This window comes from Fragaria vesca, linkage group LG2, assembly GCF_000184155.1.
Source record: "Fragaria vesca subsp. vesca linkage group LG2, FraVesHawaii_1.0, whole genome shotgun sequence".
Lineage (NCBI taxonomy): Eukaryota > Viridiplantae > Streptophyta > Magnoliopsida > Rosales > Rosaceae > Fragaria > Fragaria vesca.
The window spans coordinates 1,453,652-1,471,329 of record NC_020492.1 but is presented as its reverse complement, the minus strand read 5'-3'; the positions used below and the strand labels follow the sequence as shown (position 1 = coordinate 1,471,329).

The 17,678-nt window shown below is 37.0% G+C and overlaps 1 protein-coding gene across 1 annotated transcript; it reads right to left on the bottom strand.

The window, feature by feature from the left end:
• Nucleotides 1-11,709: 11,709 nt before the first annotated feature.
• On the bottom strand, nucleotides 11,710-16,742 carry LOC101300027. The gene is made up of 3 exons (XM_004291984.1): nucleotides 16,515-16,742; nucleotides 11,995-12,045; nucleotides 11,710-11,838 (listed from the first exon to the last, which is right to left on the bottom strand). Exons 1-3 carry the CDS (start codon nucleotides 16,740-16,742, stop codon nucleotides 11,710-11,712), a joined length of 408 nt encoding a protein of 135 aa, XP_004292032.1.
• Between the last annotated feature and the right edge of the window lie 936 nt (nucleotides 16,743-17,678).

Below are 17,678 nucleotides of genomic sequence, written 5' to 3'. Positions count from 1 at the left end.
TCATATCTTATTTCACGACTTTTTTTGCGTTTGAAGGTTCTACGTTATAGTTTTTTTTTTCCCAGATGAGTTGTTGTCCAGATCTGCAAATATAAGGCACTTTAGCCGACGAAATTAAGGCACTTTAGCCGACGAAATTAAGGCACTTTAGCCGACGAAATTATATTTTTCGTCGGATAAACTTTTAAAAATTTCGTTGGCTAAAGTTCACAGACTATAGCTGACGAAAAAAATTATTCAGACGACGAAATTTTAATTTCGTCGGCTAAAGTTGACCATAGCCGACGAAAATTTTTAATTAGCCGACGAAAAAATAATTCGTCGGCCTAGTTTTTTATTTTCGTCGGCTAAAGTCTTTCTTCTGGTAGTGTCTGTCACGGTCTTCAAGCCCTAATCCGCCGCTTCAAGTCTCAAATCGTTGCCATGAAGGGAAACCTCAATGAACTCTGCCATCGACCAGTCGTTCCACCAAAACCTCACTAGAATGAAAGCAAATCACAAGCCCACACACCGATACAGATACCGACTCCTCACCTTCGCTCGACAACCAGAAACTATGCCAACGACGTCCTAACGCAGACGGAGATCCAAGATGGAACGCCGCCGCCCTACTCTCGAAACCTTGGGGACCTAGGGTTTCGGTCTCTCCTGTACCGCTTCTATAGATTTAGTGATATATTGATGAATTGTTTCTTGTTAATATTAGAATTGATGTACAAGTTAATGCATGCTTGGTTTAAAATTGGAAAAACAAAACCCTCTAAGGACACCTGAACTATGTTTCAAAACTAGCTAGGAAAATTCTAGCATAAATATCTGCATATGCAGATGCTTTTGTGAGCGTGTTGTGCTTTTAAAATGGATTTTGTCATGCAATGAGGAACAAAAAAATCGAACAAGGTTGGAATTGAGTGGTCTCTAAATCATAAACAAACCCTCAAAACTAAAGTCTAATTAGCGGAAATTTCGAAATTACGCTCTAAATCTTATATGGTAATAATATATATAAATATATAGCAAAATCTTATACAATATTGACACATTATATAATACTTGAATCCATAAAATACATAATCATCAACATATCAAGTACTTGATATGGAGATTGTGACTTGAACAGTGAGAATTACTCCCCATGCAATTTGATTACCTGGACCACCTAGATCGATGTACACGACTCATGAGCAACAATACGTACAGATACTTTGTCTCATTCTACGAGAGATTATAGTTGGGTTTAATTTAGGCTTTTAGCATTTTCAACCACCACCACATCTGAGATCCTTTCATCTCAAATTAATTATTCCAAAATATATAAATGTTAAAATTCAGTGACAAGTGCGAATAGGGAAAAGGGTTCTAAGAATTTCGTCGTTTTGACAGACGATATGAAGTTGTCAAATATATATAGTTTGTTGCCTTTGCCTCGTCTGTTTTCCGGCTCAACTTCGTAGAGTAGTTCCCGCATGCAGATTAACCACTCGAACAATTGCAGCGCCTTTGCCTTTGTCTTCGTCTCCGTCTTTTTATGGTTAAATCGCAGAGCCTGAAAAACGATAAGTAACGGAGTACTGTATATAAAACCTAATACCAGTCTTGGAAGAAGAAATGTTTCTTCTTTTTATTTGGTAAGTGGAAGAAGAAATGTTGGATAATCACAAATAATTCAAGAACCCCACTCGCCTCGGCGAGGAGATCGTCGTCTTTGATAATTATGCCGACTTGGGAACGCAATTGCATGCAATGGATCTCTATAGCTAGATAAAACTTCACTGTACTTAACTAGTACTTTGGGGATAGCTAGCTTTTGAATCGAATCAAATGTGAAAATCGAGCGCGCATAGCAAAAGGAAAAGACACACTAATAAGGGATCGACCAACAGTCTTTTCTGTTCATCAAGACCACACACTTGCATAAAGAGAAGTGCTAGCTATATCGCCTATATGCATGAAACTGAGTGACTGAGATCGATAGTCAGGTCCCATTGGCATTCAGCTGTAAGAGAGAGAGAGAGAGAGTTACTGATAAAACTATTACTGATCCCATTATCATCATTTGACCCTAGTTTACACTATTTAGTTAGGGTAAAATATTGTATAGTTTTTGTGGTTCGAAGTCGACATTTTTTCAGTCTTTATGGTTTTATTTTAATCTGAATGGTCCTTAAAGTTACGATTTTTCATCCAAATGGTCATTCCATCAATTTTCTCAGTTAAATAGCTGACGTGGCCATTAAAAATTACAATGTCTTTAACGGATACGTCGGTATTCTAACAGAAAAAAAAATTGACGGAAAGACTATTTGGATGAAAATCGTGACTTTAAGGACCATTCAGATTAAAATAAAACCATAAGAACTGAACAGATGTCGACTTTAAATCATAAAGAATAAACAAATTTCAATTCATTTAATTAGCTATAACAATCTAACAATATAAGGGATCTTAATACCTTAATCTTTTGTATAGGGCCCTAGATGGCGACATAATTATCCTGCATAATGGGATTGATCAATCGATTATCGGATTGTAACATGCATATATGATGCTTATATATTAAGAAATACTATAACGTAGTATTAGCTCATATATATATAGTCAGTAGTTGGGGGTTTTGGTCAAACCCAGTATATATAACGAAGGAAGGCAGTGCATGAGACTGGAGAGAAAGCAAAACGGGAAGACAAAAGATAAAGAGGCCAAGATCGAGCTGCTAATTTTTCTGTTTATTATGACCACAGAGAGAAAGTGATTGAAGAAATGAGATGGAGAAAGCCAGCAGGTCCCATTTGGCCTTAGCTATATCCTAAAGTCTGATAGTAATGTATGCAATTTGAAACAGAGAGAGAGAGATGGTGGTGGGGAGGGGGGCTTGGCCGGGGATGAGCTTAGGGACCCTGATCGAATTGATCGATAATGGAAGTAGCCTTCATCCTCTCTGGAACGAGTTCCCACAAATCAAAATTATGTTTGGTACCTTGATCTGCTTCCCTTCGATCTGTTGCTTCAAGCCAAATTCAGATGGCTCCCTACACTAATTTGCAAGTAAAGCATATATAATTTCAACCTGAAGTCGTACTTGCATCATTATATAAAGACTACAACTAGCTGCACTGTAGTTCAAGTTAAGGAGCTAGTCATTATTAACGTTTTGGAATATTTAGATGTAACCAATCACTGTCACTTATATGCTAAACGATTTAGCCACTAATGTCTATAGATGATTTCATTAATTATTTATCCACGAACAAAAGACACATACATCAATCGTCGTCTTGTGCTAACATATTGATTATAAGCTACCGAACTAACTGATAAACAATTACATTAAAACATCTCACTTATTATGGACCAATTGATATATGGTGACAATCACCAATGACATTTCTTTCAGTTCAAACGATTTTATGTGACGTCGACTCAATCCTAGCCTATCTATGAGGATTCAACAAAGACCAAACCTTTTACATTTGTTTTTTTGGCAATAAAATCTTTCACTTGGCTATGAAATACATGATGTACGTAATCAAGCTTAGTTTATTATCACATTTCATGTAACTGATTTCGTTTCGTTACATCGAGTAAATGCAGGGATAAGGACGAAGCATATTTTAACATGAACTTGCTTTGGGAACTTATATGATTATGATCTCATCCTCTCTAATATTTACTTATTTTATTTCAATCTAAGAGGTAAGGCGTCATATGCTTCAGAGCTCGTTCACTGCCTTCCTCAATTTGTTAATTCGGATCAAGCCATGCATCAGCAGAAGAAAGTGAATAATAAATAAATAAAAACTGCAGCTATAGATTGTTTTTAATAATGCGTTTCTGAAATGAGTAAGCTCATTAGACCAGAAAAAATTACCCCGATAACACGACACAGACAAGAACGAACACTACTACAAATTTGTCAACACACAACAGTGGAACACCGTTATATGACTATAGGTTTTTCGTTGTATATCTCGGGCTTGTCTGATTGAATCTTCAGACAAGTGTGAAAATCACCGTTGTGTGATCACATTTTGCTCAACAGTTCAATACTTTCGTTGTATAAATTGTTGCGCAGATCGATGCCATGTGCGGCATGCGCGGCATCAACAAATCCACTCAGACACCAAACAATAAAACATTTTCGTTATATTTTTACCCTTTCAGACAACTGTTGATTTTCATTTCTACCGTTGTGTGTTTTTCAGTAAGCTACAACAGTTTATTCCCTATCTTTACTGTTGTGTGACGTTGAATAACCTACAACTGTAATATTTGGACCGTTGTATCACACAATAGATATAGCATTCTGCTTTCTTGTTTGATGAGAATCATACAACAGTTGCATTTTCATGTGGACAGACTTTGTTGTCCAAGTTTTACACACATAAGCATCACAAAAGAAACTGCTGCACAAATTGACTGATACCATAAATAAAACATTGCATTTCAGCTTCCATATATATCATTCAAGCTTCCACAAACAACATTACAGCTGAATAATAAACTGAAAACAAACAACTAGTTAAGCTCCTAGATAGTCTTACGTACATGTCCAAAAGCATTCCAACATGAGAAATGCACAAAGTATGTACTACCATATAATTGTTCCGAATATATAGAAACACCAAGTTCAAAAGCAAAGTACTACCACATACATATAGAAAGCACAAAGTTCACCAAAACAGACCAGATCATGCACCCTACAGGCATTTGCTGATGATGAACTTTGCCCACTCATTCCTAAATACGGTCTCTAGAAGACTGCAGATACCCAAAAGTAGAGCAGAGCTCACAATAGCTCACAATAGCTGCAGTTGGAGGAAACCTATTTACAGATAATCAGTAAACCAAACCTTTAATCAATTGGGGAAATGCATGATTTTACAAGATCATTTTTAGTTGATCAGATAACACAAAAAAGGAAGGAAAATAAGTAGTTAAATAATCAGAAAACAGGCAAGTGAAGTGAAGATCAAGTCACTCTCATCAACTCAAACAAGCAAATAAAGTATCAACATTTCAACAAAACATGGATGCAAACAAGAAAATGATAGTAATTTCAAATACTAGTTGTTTGTGAGTGAAAGAAGAGTGAAAAGAACCTCTCGAAGTCATCGAAAATGACGGTGTCAGGAACGATCTCACTAAAGAACAATCTAATACAGTTTGACAAACTGTAGTACAGAAACAAGAAATAAGTCTGTTTTCCTTATGTGGACTGAAAGTGGAAGAACCAAATGTTAAAACATAACTATATCCACATAGAATACAAAGGAAAGAATAAAGACAAGCACTTAAGAACTAGAACACAACTGCATCCCAATAACAAAGAAGGCCTGAAGAGAGTAATCTTTAAACTCTTGAAAAGACCGATGCCAAGAGAGATGCCCAAAAATGAACCCTTTCCCACATCCTCACAAGTTTCCTCAAAAATTTATCTGTGCCTATCCCTCCAAATCATCTACAGGGCAGCCAGCAAAACACATCTACCCAATACTAGACAACTTTTCATTCCTCCGAACAATTTGCAAAAGATAAAACGTAAATAAGTGCACTCACAGCAGTGAAGTTGAATGGCTCCATTAGATTCCAACAAATAGAATTGGTATTTGTCTGTCAAAAGAAAATACAAGTTAGAAGCGCAAACCTCCCCTTCAAGAAACAAGGTTTACTAATTTAACCACAAACCACATTAAAAGTAAGAAAGGGGAGTTTAAAAACAGCCAGCACCAAATTAAAATCTAGAACCAATATAGTAACAATACTGCCATGATAAGCTTCACTGTCGGTTTCCCCATGCGCAAGTCATATAATGCTATGCTGTGATCACTACAGAACAGAAAAATACATAAATGTCACTCCAACATTCAACACTTAACTTCAATTTAGAGAAAAACAAACAGAGAAAGTAACAATACAACAAAAGCATACAGAAACACCACGTTCAGTAGCAAACGAAATAGACATTAATCACATCACATATACAGCTTAGGGTGGCTGTAGAAAAAATTTACAGCGTAGGGTATCTCAGGGATATCCAAGACATCTGCCTGAAAATCAAATTGACAATGTATCCTAACAAATTCGTGTTGAAACATGATGAGTCTACTATATACAAAACAATTCGGAAAATGATAACTTCAAATAATGATTACAAAACTTACATCAATCATATCTGATATTCCAGGGAGGGCGGTTAAGCTTCCACCAACAGCCTTCACAGTATAATCAATTCTAGGCTTTGGCTGATGGAAGAAAACAAGACTTAGTCATTACAAGATAATAGTGGTGTAATAAGTATGTTCACTGAGTAACTATATAAATCAGCGTCGTTCAACACGAGATGACAAATTGATGCTAGTCTAAACTCAGCAAACATAATTGCTGCCAAAAACATACTTCCTCTTCCCCCCTTTGCACGTTGTTCCCCTATTCCCAGTCAACATTTGATACAGAAAAAACCTTTTTTCAGACCCATTGCACAGCAAAACAGCTCTCACCAACATGGTATTCTCAATTTTAGTAAACGTAAGTAGTTGTTTAATTCCAAACACCAAAGTAACTGAAATGATACACAGCATGCAATTTATTTAGTTGCTTATTTTGCACTATAAGAAGAGATTTGATATTGATCCTTAGTCTGTAAATTAGAAATTGGTTCTTTATCGTATAAATAGTAGCACCGAACAACTGCAAATAAAATAGGAAAACATGTATGCAACAAATGAGCTTTACTATTACACCATTTTGAGCAATATATAATGCAGTAACCATATATTTGCGAAAGACATTGCCTCTTCTTCTTTTTTTCCAAAGGCTTCCCATGGTCATTATATGTATATTACTGTATATAAGCAGTTATATATTCCAACAATACCTCTGTAAGTAGAGCAACGACAACAGCAGAAATACAAGAGATCTCTTCGGAAAGTTGGAAGATTACGCGAACAACAGTAAATACTTGAAGATCCTTCAACTGTATCAGATAATAACAGAACACTCGCATTTAATGATCTCCTATACTAAGATTTTAATTTTTCATTTCAAAGGAACAGAAAGCAACATAAGTTACTACAAATTTCGTATTTTTTTTTCTAAAAGTATGCCATCCAAATAGTTGTGCACCAACCTGTATGGGAATTGAAGCAACAAGTACAGCTTCAACACCTAATACGATATTTGGATCACCACCGCAACGAAAATCAATGTCCATTGTTATTTGACCTTTCTTAAGACTCTGAACATGAATACCTGCATAAATTATTAAAAGAAGGTTTAATTGAGAATTTGAGATAGATAAGCCAAGAAATTTGCATCTTACGAGCCGGATATAACTACATCCAATTTACAAACCAATGGAAATACATATATACACTACGTCAATTTTGGCTTCAGACGACCTGCCAGGTCGGTCGTCTAAATGTTTTTTCGGTTGTCGTCTATCAAGCAGTCATCTGATAAGCATTCAGTCGACAGACCTCGTTAGACGTCTGATACAACTTCGACGACAGATTGTATATAAACAACTGTCGTCTGTATACACCTACATTCGTAACAAAATTAAAGTTTCTGTCGTTAGAAAGCTTCTTAACGACATAAAAGTATCGTTAAAACTAAAGTAATACTAAAGATGTGAGCAGCCGTCTCTCGTCTCAAACTTATTCACACGTTACTATTTTGTCGTCTAAATATATCTCAGACGACATACGTCAAACCTCTTCTCTCGACTAAAATGCATTCAAACGTCACTTATATGTCGTCTGATACTTACCTCAGACGACATACACTATGATCATCTTTTACTTTAAGATGACATATAAATGTCGTTTGAAATATGTAGAGACGTCGATGTCCATGGGGATATCTGTTGTCTGATTTTAATTTGGATGACAATTTAATAAAACATTTGCACAACATGATTCAAAAATCTCAAATTCATTCTCATTGCCAAAACCAATCAAATTACAAAGAGTTATTTGTTCTAAAGGGACCCATAAGCTATAATATAAAAAAAAATATCAAACCAAATAATAGCAACTACAATATGGTGGTGTGCAGAAAGTCCTCCTAAGTCCTAACTGCACTAAAGCACTCTGATACTTTCATCATACTCATCAAACTTCAATATGCACCATTCATTCAAGTGTCACCTGCAACATTGAAGACAAAGAACTTTAGTGAATTAATATGAGTATATGTCAATAAATAATTAAATTTCAGCAATAAGAAGTAAGTAAGATCTGAACATTATGATGTATTCATGCAAAGAATATTTATGATACAGTACCTACAATATCATAAATATTTATGCGCAGTTCTCTTTCGATAATAATCTTCATAAAGATCTTTGTCTTTTCGTCTCTCGTTGTGCTCCTCTCTATCACTATCATGGTGATAGAACCACGGAAAGGAGTAGGGATGGAGAACATGGAAATAGAAGTGCAGCTAATGGTAGCCCTTTAGAAAAGAGAGCTGATGAATTTCTGAAAAATATGCAGAGCATGATAGGGATGCAGAGACGAGGGAAGATAGAGGCTACATGAAGAAATCTGCTGATGAGGAAAAAAGTAAAAAAGGGAAATCGTTGATGCAGCCTGTCCTCTGTGTCTCTTTCCCTTCCTCTTCCACCAAATTGACTTGATCTACCGTGTCGACTTGATTCCCCTTTGTATCTACCTTTGACACTGTGACTCAAGTGCTTATTTTCTTGATCCCGCCTTCGTTGTCTTCGACTTTCTGGAGTGTCCCCATACAATACCATCTCATGTCTGCAACAATCATTATAGCATCACCTCTCATTTCTTCCTCTAAATGTTAAATATGCAGAATTGCATGAAATGTCATTTTCTTTTGTTTCAGTTAAGATGCAAACACAGAAAAACACAAGCATAATGACATACCTGGCATTCTTTAACATATACTTATGAGGTTTCTGTTTTTTGACAGAATCACCGGTGCACTCCTTGGCAATGTGATTAAGTGCACCACATTTGAAACAGCCTTCGCCTACAGTAGCAAAGAATCATAATGGTATATTTTACAACCTATGATATCTTTCACATCTCAGAAGTTCATTTCATTGATAGCACACTACAAAATTTAGCTAAGTTGATATATTTTAAAACAAAAGCAAAGAACATCGGAGAAATCTACTAGAGAATGATATATATATCTCAAGGCAGAACAACACGAAAATGGGCAGAAAGGAACCACTAATCATAAATATTTTCTACATTAAACACTATACCTTTGCCCTTATCTTTGCGCCTTGCATCACTCTGACGCTCCTCAAGCTGTCCAGGAGCCAATTGTTCATCCCTAGGCACAGAATCATCTTCATGACGCACATTATCATGAACCTAGTCAGAAATCATAACAGAGATTAGTCAAAATTTTGAGCACCATAGAATAAAATCTAATAAGCCCACATCCAAACAACTCAAGCTTTTGAAACTTTCCAATAACAAATAGTAACAAGGAGAGTTATATATATGTACCTGTGATGCACCTTAGAATAAAATCTAATGATTAGCCCACATCCAAACAACTAAACTTTTGGAAATATGGTTTAACAATCAGACTTACAAAGGAAACTTGCCAATAACAAATAAGTCCACAATAGTAACAAGGAGAGATCCACATGAAATTGGCTGACAAAATGAAACTGAAACTCATACTAAAATGCAGAGATAGAAGTTTTTGATATAGTGATGTACCTGCAACTCCCCTGAAGATATTAAACTGGGTGAGAACAGTATAGCCATACAAAACTCTTATTCGTAAAGTGATTTAGCACCCAAGGCAAGTTGGTTTGAATGTGTATCTCTGTTCTCCTTTGTTTTAGGTGATCATAGAGATCAAGACGTTGGTGCTGCTGCAGCACAATCATGCCATACCGCGCAGGGTAAGAAAGAGGCTGAAAGTGAATACCACTTGGATGCTGTTATATTGACCAGTATGTATACGGCATTGATGTGGTCTAGCCGCCAAAAACAAGTAAGATCTGCATCCCTCCCCCAAATGTTGCTGAGTTAACCATAGTTGAGATCAGCTGTCCTGGAACGGTGGTCATTGGAAACATAGCAAAACCTGGAGAAGAAAGAGAGAGAAAGAGAGAGATTCCATTCCTCTTCTTCCTCTAATCTCTAAATCCCAATCACCACGTCTCCCAATTCTCAGCGTCTCTCTCACTCCCACGCACTGCCGCCTCCCCTGCAGCTCGTCTCCATCGACCCCAAAATCTGGCGAGCCTGCGCCTGCAACTCCGTCACCATCCCCACCTTCCATACTAGGGTTTACTACTTCCCCCAAGGCCACCTCGAACACTCCACCAACTCCGCTTCTTCTCTCCCCTTGTGTTCTCTCCAACCCCCTCATTCTCTGCCGCATTGCCGCCGTCGACTTCCTGGCCGATCCCACCACCAACGAGATCGTCACCAAGGTCCTCCTCCACCCCGTCCATCCTCCACTCTCCTCTCACCATGGCACTGCTGTTACGGAGGAGGAAAAGAACCTAGAAATGTCGAGATTGAGATTGACGTTCGCCGACTTGGCGAGCTCGGGCTTGGTCGGGCTTGGCCGCGCGCCTCTTCCGGGTGGTGGCCTTGACGGTGGACATGGTTTGCGAGGGTTTGGAGATTTAGGGTTTGGGAGGTTGAAATTGGGGCAGATCTGGGTCTCCAGATCTAGATGAGAGAAATTGGTTTTAGGGTATTAGATAGAGGAGAGGATTCGATCAATTTGAGAATGTGAAGAGGAGAGAATTTGGTTTTTAGGGAGGAGGAAGAGAGGTTTTGGTTCTGTGGGTGAGGAACGCTGAGAGAGAGAAACGAGAGTTGAGAAAAGTAAAGAAAAGTATCGGGGGAGTTGAGAGAATTAGAGTTGGTTTTAAGTGTAAAAAAAACTCCTCCAATTATGCCAAAAAAAAAAACAGCTTCAGACACATTTAAGTTTCTTCACCATACGACAGTTTTCTGTCGTCTTATAAGTGTAAGATTAGGGTACATTTTTCCTTGTTTTTTGAACGACAAACGTATGTCGTCTCAAAAATACGTTAATTTTAACTACTATTGAGTTGCTATTTTCAGACGACCTCTTTTAAATGTCTGTCGTTACAATATTCGAGACGACAGACTAAACGTCTTCTGTCGTCTGAACCCAGTCGTCTGAAGCCAAAAAGGATGTAGTGATAGTTACTACTTGTATCACTAGAAGGCCTTACTAAAGAGAAATTTGGAAGTAGAATATGCCTAAGCTAAAATATTTGTATGGAATATAGGCCTTACCATACCAATATATTATCGAGGAAACCTATATTCTACCAAGGTCATTAAACTTGCAAGTCAGATAGCAATTTATATTTTCATCTTTTAACCAAACAAGAAAGGAACCATGGAAGTCTGGATTGCTTATTTAATTGCTTTGGAGCTGTACTCCAGCAATCAACCTATAAAAGTTCTAAGGGAACACGAACTTGGAGAGGAAATAACAATATGATGATTTTGAATTTCAAAATGACAAGCATCTATCTTAATACTAGAGATTTAAATAACAAGTAAAAACTATTCAGCAGAAACGATGAGGAACCCCAACCTTACTACTGCTTGCCTTACTCAGGGAACACACGATATCAAGGCAGGTTGTCAAAATGAGTTATTTAACAAGCTCACATCATGAGACAAATATACTCAAAACTAATGTGATCGATCATTGTCAAATACCTTCAATCTTGGGTGCTACAGTACCAAGAGACAGTTTGCTAAATTTCAATGATGTGATTCCCGGAAGTCTGTATTCTTCCAATAGTGGTTCAACAGACTCTCTAATCACCACCTCTGCTACCTGAACGAATACAAAGAACAGCCATAATGTTAGTGTTCTGAAAAGAAAATAAAAGATAAGGATAGAAATAAAAAGAAAAGAAAATATACGGCGGTGCAGTATTTCTATTAATCTTATGTATATGCATATGTACAAAGACAGCAAATAGAGTCTTACATCTGCAACGAATGACCACAGTTTGCTCAGCTGCTTATTCAACCATTTTACCTGGAAAAAAAAAAAAAAAAGACCTAACAAGCTCAGCTTTCTTCCTTGGAAATGCAAAGAGGAGGAGATTGTTGAGGAAGGCGGAGATTGCAACGACATTGACATTTTTTCCTCTCTGGTCTCAACAACAAATCGACACTCATTGTAGTTGCAAGTTATTGATGCGGTGTGTCTTTTATATGTAACTCACCGATCACTCTTGGGCCTAGCCAGCGACACCGACTTGGTCTCGGCTGCTGCGGCGGTGGGAGAAATTCGGCCATAAATTGGATTTGGGGATTTAGGGTTTGGATTTCAATATGTTTATATGTGGAATTGGTGGGTAGGAGGAGGTATAGGAGAGAGAGAGGCGAGCTACATGGTGGTCGCCGATCGTCCAACGACGGCAGGGGTGCGGCTGGACAGAGTGGCATCGCTCCTCCTCCCTCTGCTGCAAGTCTCTCTCTCGACAGAAAACAAAGAAGAGAGATTGAATCATTTGAGAGATTCAATCGATTTGAGAGAAGAGTGAGAGAGCTGAGAGAGCGATAGAGTTGAGAGAGAGGGGGAGAGAGTGAGAGTTGAGACAACATAGAGAGAGAGATGGCTTACCACAGGGGCGGATCCAGGAATCGCAATCGGGTGGGATTTGGATTTTTAGTAGGAAAATATTTTTGACGGTGCTAGAGAAATTTATAGATTGAAAATAAAGATAAAAGTCATAAAGGACATAGTGGGCCTTTACCACTCTAATGTTTGTTTAATTCATAAAGCACTTTAGACGTAACCCAAAAAAAAACTAAATAAGCATTTCAATAAGACCGACAACCTCGCGTCCTCACTGATGCTGCGTGATAAGGGTATGGCAAGGAAGAAAAGAAGACAACAAACAATATAAACGTATATATTTGTTTAGAAGATAGAGAAACTTATCTCTTTCTTTAACAAAAATGAAATTAATTGTACGTTAGGCACTTGGATCACGTCAATGCTAGCTAAGACTTGAGTGAGACTATCCCAAAAAATATTTGATTAGTAATTGCACAAGATGAAGGAATTTAAGTGGGACTTAGGCTCAACAATCTTACAATCACACCATAAAATTAATGATAACTATAAGTAGTAATTTTTTTCCCCAAAATATTTGGGTGGGACTTGAGTCCCATGGTGCTTGTACCTAGATCCGCCCCTGGCTTACCGTTGAGAGTGAGAGGGTGAGAGTCTCGATCTGTTTGAGAGTGAGAGTTGAGAGTCGATCTGTTTGGTGGGTTTAGGGTGAATGAATGAGAGAGAGAGAGAGACAACGATATGAATGCGAGAGAGTGAGTGTGAGACAGCGTTTAGGGTTGGTGGGTACATTATTAAATTTGTTAACTTTTTCACACAACATTTTCACACAATAGAATATATACTCGGAGGGAAACTTTGGAGCCAAAACTATTTTGGCATAGCACACCAAATCAATGGAGGCAAACTTTGGAGCCAAAACGACTTTGGCATGCCACTAGATTTTCCAGTCACACAACAGAATGTTTTAAACTATTGTATATATTTTCTAAACTTGCACTAGGTATTGCCTAGTATAAATTGTAACAACATCATACAACAAAGAAATAAAAGTCTATTGTCCAAACATTTTGCATCTTGTGCGACTTTCACTTTGGTGATGGGAGGAATCCTTCCACCAAAATTTTCATAAATCATACAACAGAAAATTAGCATCATTGTTATGTTTTGAACTCTTAAAATATAACCTGACAATTTCGTGTCATCAAATAACAAAACTTTGTAACTTTGCGTTGTATATAACAGTTCACTTCACTAGACAAGTAGGGAACCCTAAAAGGTTGTCTGATGAGTGTTGTCTAATAACGTTTTTGTAGTAGTGGAAATTGATTATAATGGATTTGGTTTGAAGTTTACGGGTTTTTATAGGTTAGGTCACACAATAACAACACAATTTTTAGTGGTTTGATTTAGGCTACAGCAGTGAGACGATAAAACATATTAATTTGTATTCTACATTTTCTTGTCTGTTGTATACTAAGCCCCCTAGGGCAACTCTTTTATTTATGATCCTGCTCACTTTCAACATTGACAATCTTAATGTGATTGAACTTTACCGTTTGCTTTTCTAAGCTATTCTTACATGTTGGAGGTGTAAGTTGATTTTAAAACTAAGTTATTTCAACTTATAAAGGTTTTAACAGGTTAACACGATATTTTAGTGTTACAGACCATCAAGTCCAAAATAAAGTAACCATTAACACTATCAATTGGTAAACCACGGACTCACTTACCTCAATTTATTCTAAAAGACAAAAAATTCAAAAACGGGACGACTCGTGAAAAGACATGAGCTAGCCCAAATAATTAAGAAAATGACAGACAATAAGGGAGATTGGGCCGAAAAGACCCAACGCAGGCCCAAGCCAAGAGCTCCCCCATCTCCCTCACAACCTTACTGGACCAGTCAACTCGTCAATGACGTAATCACACCCTTCACTGCTCCGGCAACCGTCAGCGGCCCTTCACCATGGCTACAACACTAGAGATCGACCCAAAAGCCTACATCAATTACAAAGCCTCATAACCTCAACGATCAAGGTCAATCACCGCCTGATCTTGAGAAACCACCAGAAAACGTACGAAGAATTTTCACCTCATTAAGCATGATCACAACAAACTAACCTCAGTAAAACTCCGACAACCCAACCCTGAATTGAGCTACCATGTCAAACTGAAGTTAACGACGCCACCAAGAAGATGCAAATAAATCGTCACCTTCTCAAACCCTCACTGATCTCTAACAAAAGTTTGTCAAAGCACTCCACTGAAATAGCGACGTTGCCGCTCCAAGTGTGAAACCATGTCGTAGACGTCCTTGTTGCTTGATTTTGGGACTAGTAGGCTGCTGCCGGAACAACGACCAAAACCTTAGATGTTGTGTAACCCATCTATGTTTTTATTCCAATTGTTTCACCGACTTGAGTGTGTTTATTTTAAATCCCTACATAATTTCTTTTTTCCTTTCTCACATAATAAAGGATTTATTTACATTTTTTGTTCCAACAATTTTCATATCCCCTCTTCTATTTTTAAAGATGCATAAAACTTGTGTTCTAAAAAGAATGCTGATTCGGAAGCATTCTTTTGCTATAATGAGCTTTCAATTCAAGTTGTTATTGGAGTTTCAACAAGTTATTAATGAAGCTTCGTGAATTTTTTTTTTCAAGCTTGATGTTGTTTATTGCGGCCTACGATAAAATGATACAAGTGATGATTATTGGTGCTTGTTGCTTGATTTGACGAGACTTTACTCTCAATGATTGAGATCAAACTAACTTGTATGTTGCATTTCACCTTTTGATCGGAAACCTGATGTCGATTTGTCATTGGACGATTTCTATGTGTTTTATTCTATTCCTTTTTATTCTTTTTAGGTAAGAGAATTAATCTTTTATGTTGTCTGATTTCATGAGATATTGTTAATAGGGTTGTGTTTGGATCGGATCTATTTTTTTAAAATAGGATCGGATCCGCGACCCAAACCGTTTAATTTTTTTGGATCAGATTTTCATTTTTAAATACCTAATCTAAACGGATCCCGAAAAACTGGTTTGGATCTTGGTTTTTTGTTCGGATCCGTAAAGCCTAGAATTTGAGACATATTTTCATGAAAGCAAAGACATGTTTCCAAGATTCCAAATTTTCAAAAGTTCAAACCAACTTGGACACAAAATAACATTAAGCATTAAACAACATCATCAATAAGAGAAGGTATCCAAATTCATAAACTAAGAGAAGAACGAAATTGCTAAGCTTACCTCTTGGAGAACGCAATTGCAAACGAATTAGAGATGAAAGGGTTGAGAAATGAGAGACTAAGACAGGCGACTAGGCGAGAGATTGGGGGTCGAAGCCTCAAAGTTTTGTGTTTTATCCTTGGGACCTTTTCTTACCCTAAGAATGTAACGGCCTAAAATAGATATAGTTTAATCCAAAAGTTATTCGTATTTTTGCATTTTTTTTAGGATCCGATCTAAACTAGAACTTCGTTAAACGGATCGGATCCATCATAAGATGCTTTTTTTCATAATCAGGATCTGATCTAAACCGTCTCATTCGGATCAGATCAGATCGGTTAGACTTGGATTCAGATCAAACGTGCAGCCTTAATTGTTAAGGTTGGTGTTAGGTATATTGCTTTGTTGATTCGCTATGTTACTTGATACAATGTTAGGCCTATTGTTAAGTGTTAGACTTAGGTGAAGACAATGTTAGAGCCTGTTTGGTAATTAACATATGTTTAAAAAAAAAATCAAAAAATAAACCTCTTGTACTTATGTTTGTTTGTTTTCTTTTGATCCTGCACTCTTTTACTCCTATAATCTTAATACCCTCCCTTAAGCATATGTTTGGTAACAAGCTAGCATAATGGTTGAAATAAAGTACAAAATTATAGCCAAACTACATGAAAAAAATTAAACCAAGGTGGACTCGACTTGATCGGCGCTGACGCCGTCGATGACAACATCAACAACTACCACGACTCCAGCGCCGTCGTCAACGACCTCAACCACGAATCCTACCTTAGTCCTCTGCCAATTCACAATGTTGGAGTTGAAAAAGAGCGATCCATTTTCCTCGCTTTCAAGGTGATGTAATTTTTCAAATCCAATCCATGCCTTCTTAATGATGGACAAAATCAAAGACATGTTTCTCCGACTCGCCCAGACCGCCTACACCCACGTAGGCGCCGCCTAGGCCGTCTAGGCAGCCAATTTTTAAGGTGCCGCCCAGCTTGACCGATTATGGGGTAATCCATTTCTTCTTTATTCAAATTTATGATTTTTAAACTTTAAAATTCAGAATTTATTTGGATGAACTTTAAACTATGTAGTCTATATTTTGTGTTCAAGGAAATTTTAAAATTATGGTTACATGGTGTGCTAGTGTGGTCAATTCCCAATAAATTCAAAATTATTGAGTATTAAACTTTCAAAGTATCTATTTGGTTTATAGATTGTTGGTTTGTTGGAGAATCATTGTCATAAATTTTATTGATATATTATATGTGCTTATAAAAATAAGTAATGGAATATAAAATAAAAAAAGGCCTAAAGTACGATAATTTTTTACTAAGCTAAAAACAAACAAATTTAAGAAAAATTATTTTAAAAAAGAAGAAAAACCCGAAAAAAACCGAAACCGAACCGAACCACTGTTTGGTTTGGTTTCCGGTTCAAGGTCTCAAAAAATGCCAAACCAAACCAAATCGAATTTTTTATTCGGTTTGATTTCTGGTTTTAGATGAAAACCGAACCCACCTCTAGGCCCTAGGCGCCGATTTTTAGAACCTTGATTCTAAAGATAATGGAATTGTGAACCACCATGCATATAAGAAGCGGATTCTACGCAAGAATGAACACTTGAACCACCAATGTGCTAGCCACGGTTGGAGCTGCGAAGATAGAATATAGATTGAAAACACTTAATTCCTTCCTCTACTTTTCATTTTTGATCATATTAAATTAAGCGCTTCTAATAAGAGAACCTCTTCTTCGACCTCATTCATATTTTGTGTTGGAAACACTTGGACTAACTTTTTTAGGTTTTAATTTTGTTAACTAACATTAATATATATATATATA

What these genes read in the sequence shown, in the direction of transcription:
- LOC101300027 (XM_004291984.1), bottom strand. Translation starts at nt 16,742, where the DNA reads ATGTCTTTGATTTTGTCCATCATTAAGAAGGCATGGATTGGATTTGAA. An exon ending in ATCAAGTCGAGTCCACCTTG is followed by an intron (nt 12,046 to 16,514) that starts GTTTAATTTTTT and finishes TTTTTTTTCCAG; the next exon opens with GTAAAATGGTTGAATAAGCA. An exon ending in TGTGGTCATTCGTTGCAGAT is followed by an intron (nt 11,839 to 11,994) that starts GTAAGACTCTAT and finishes GTATTCGTTCAG; the next exon opens with GTAGCAGAGGTGGTGATTAG.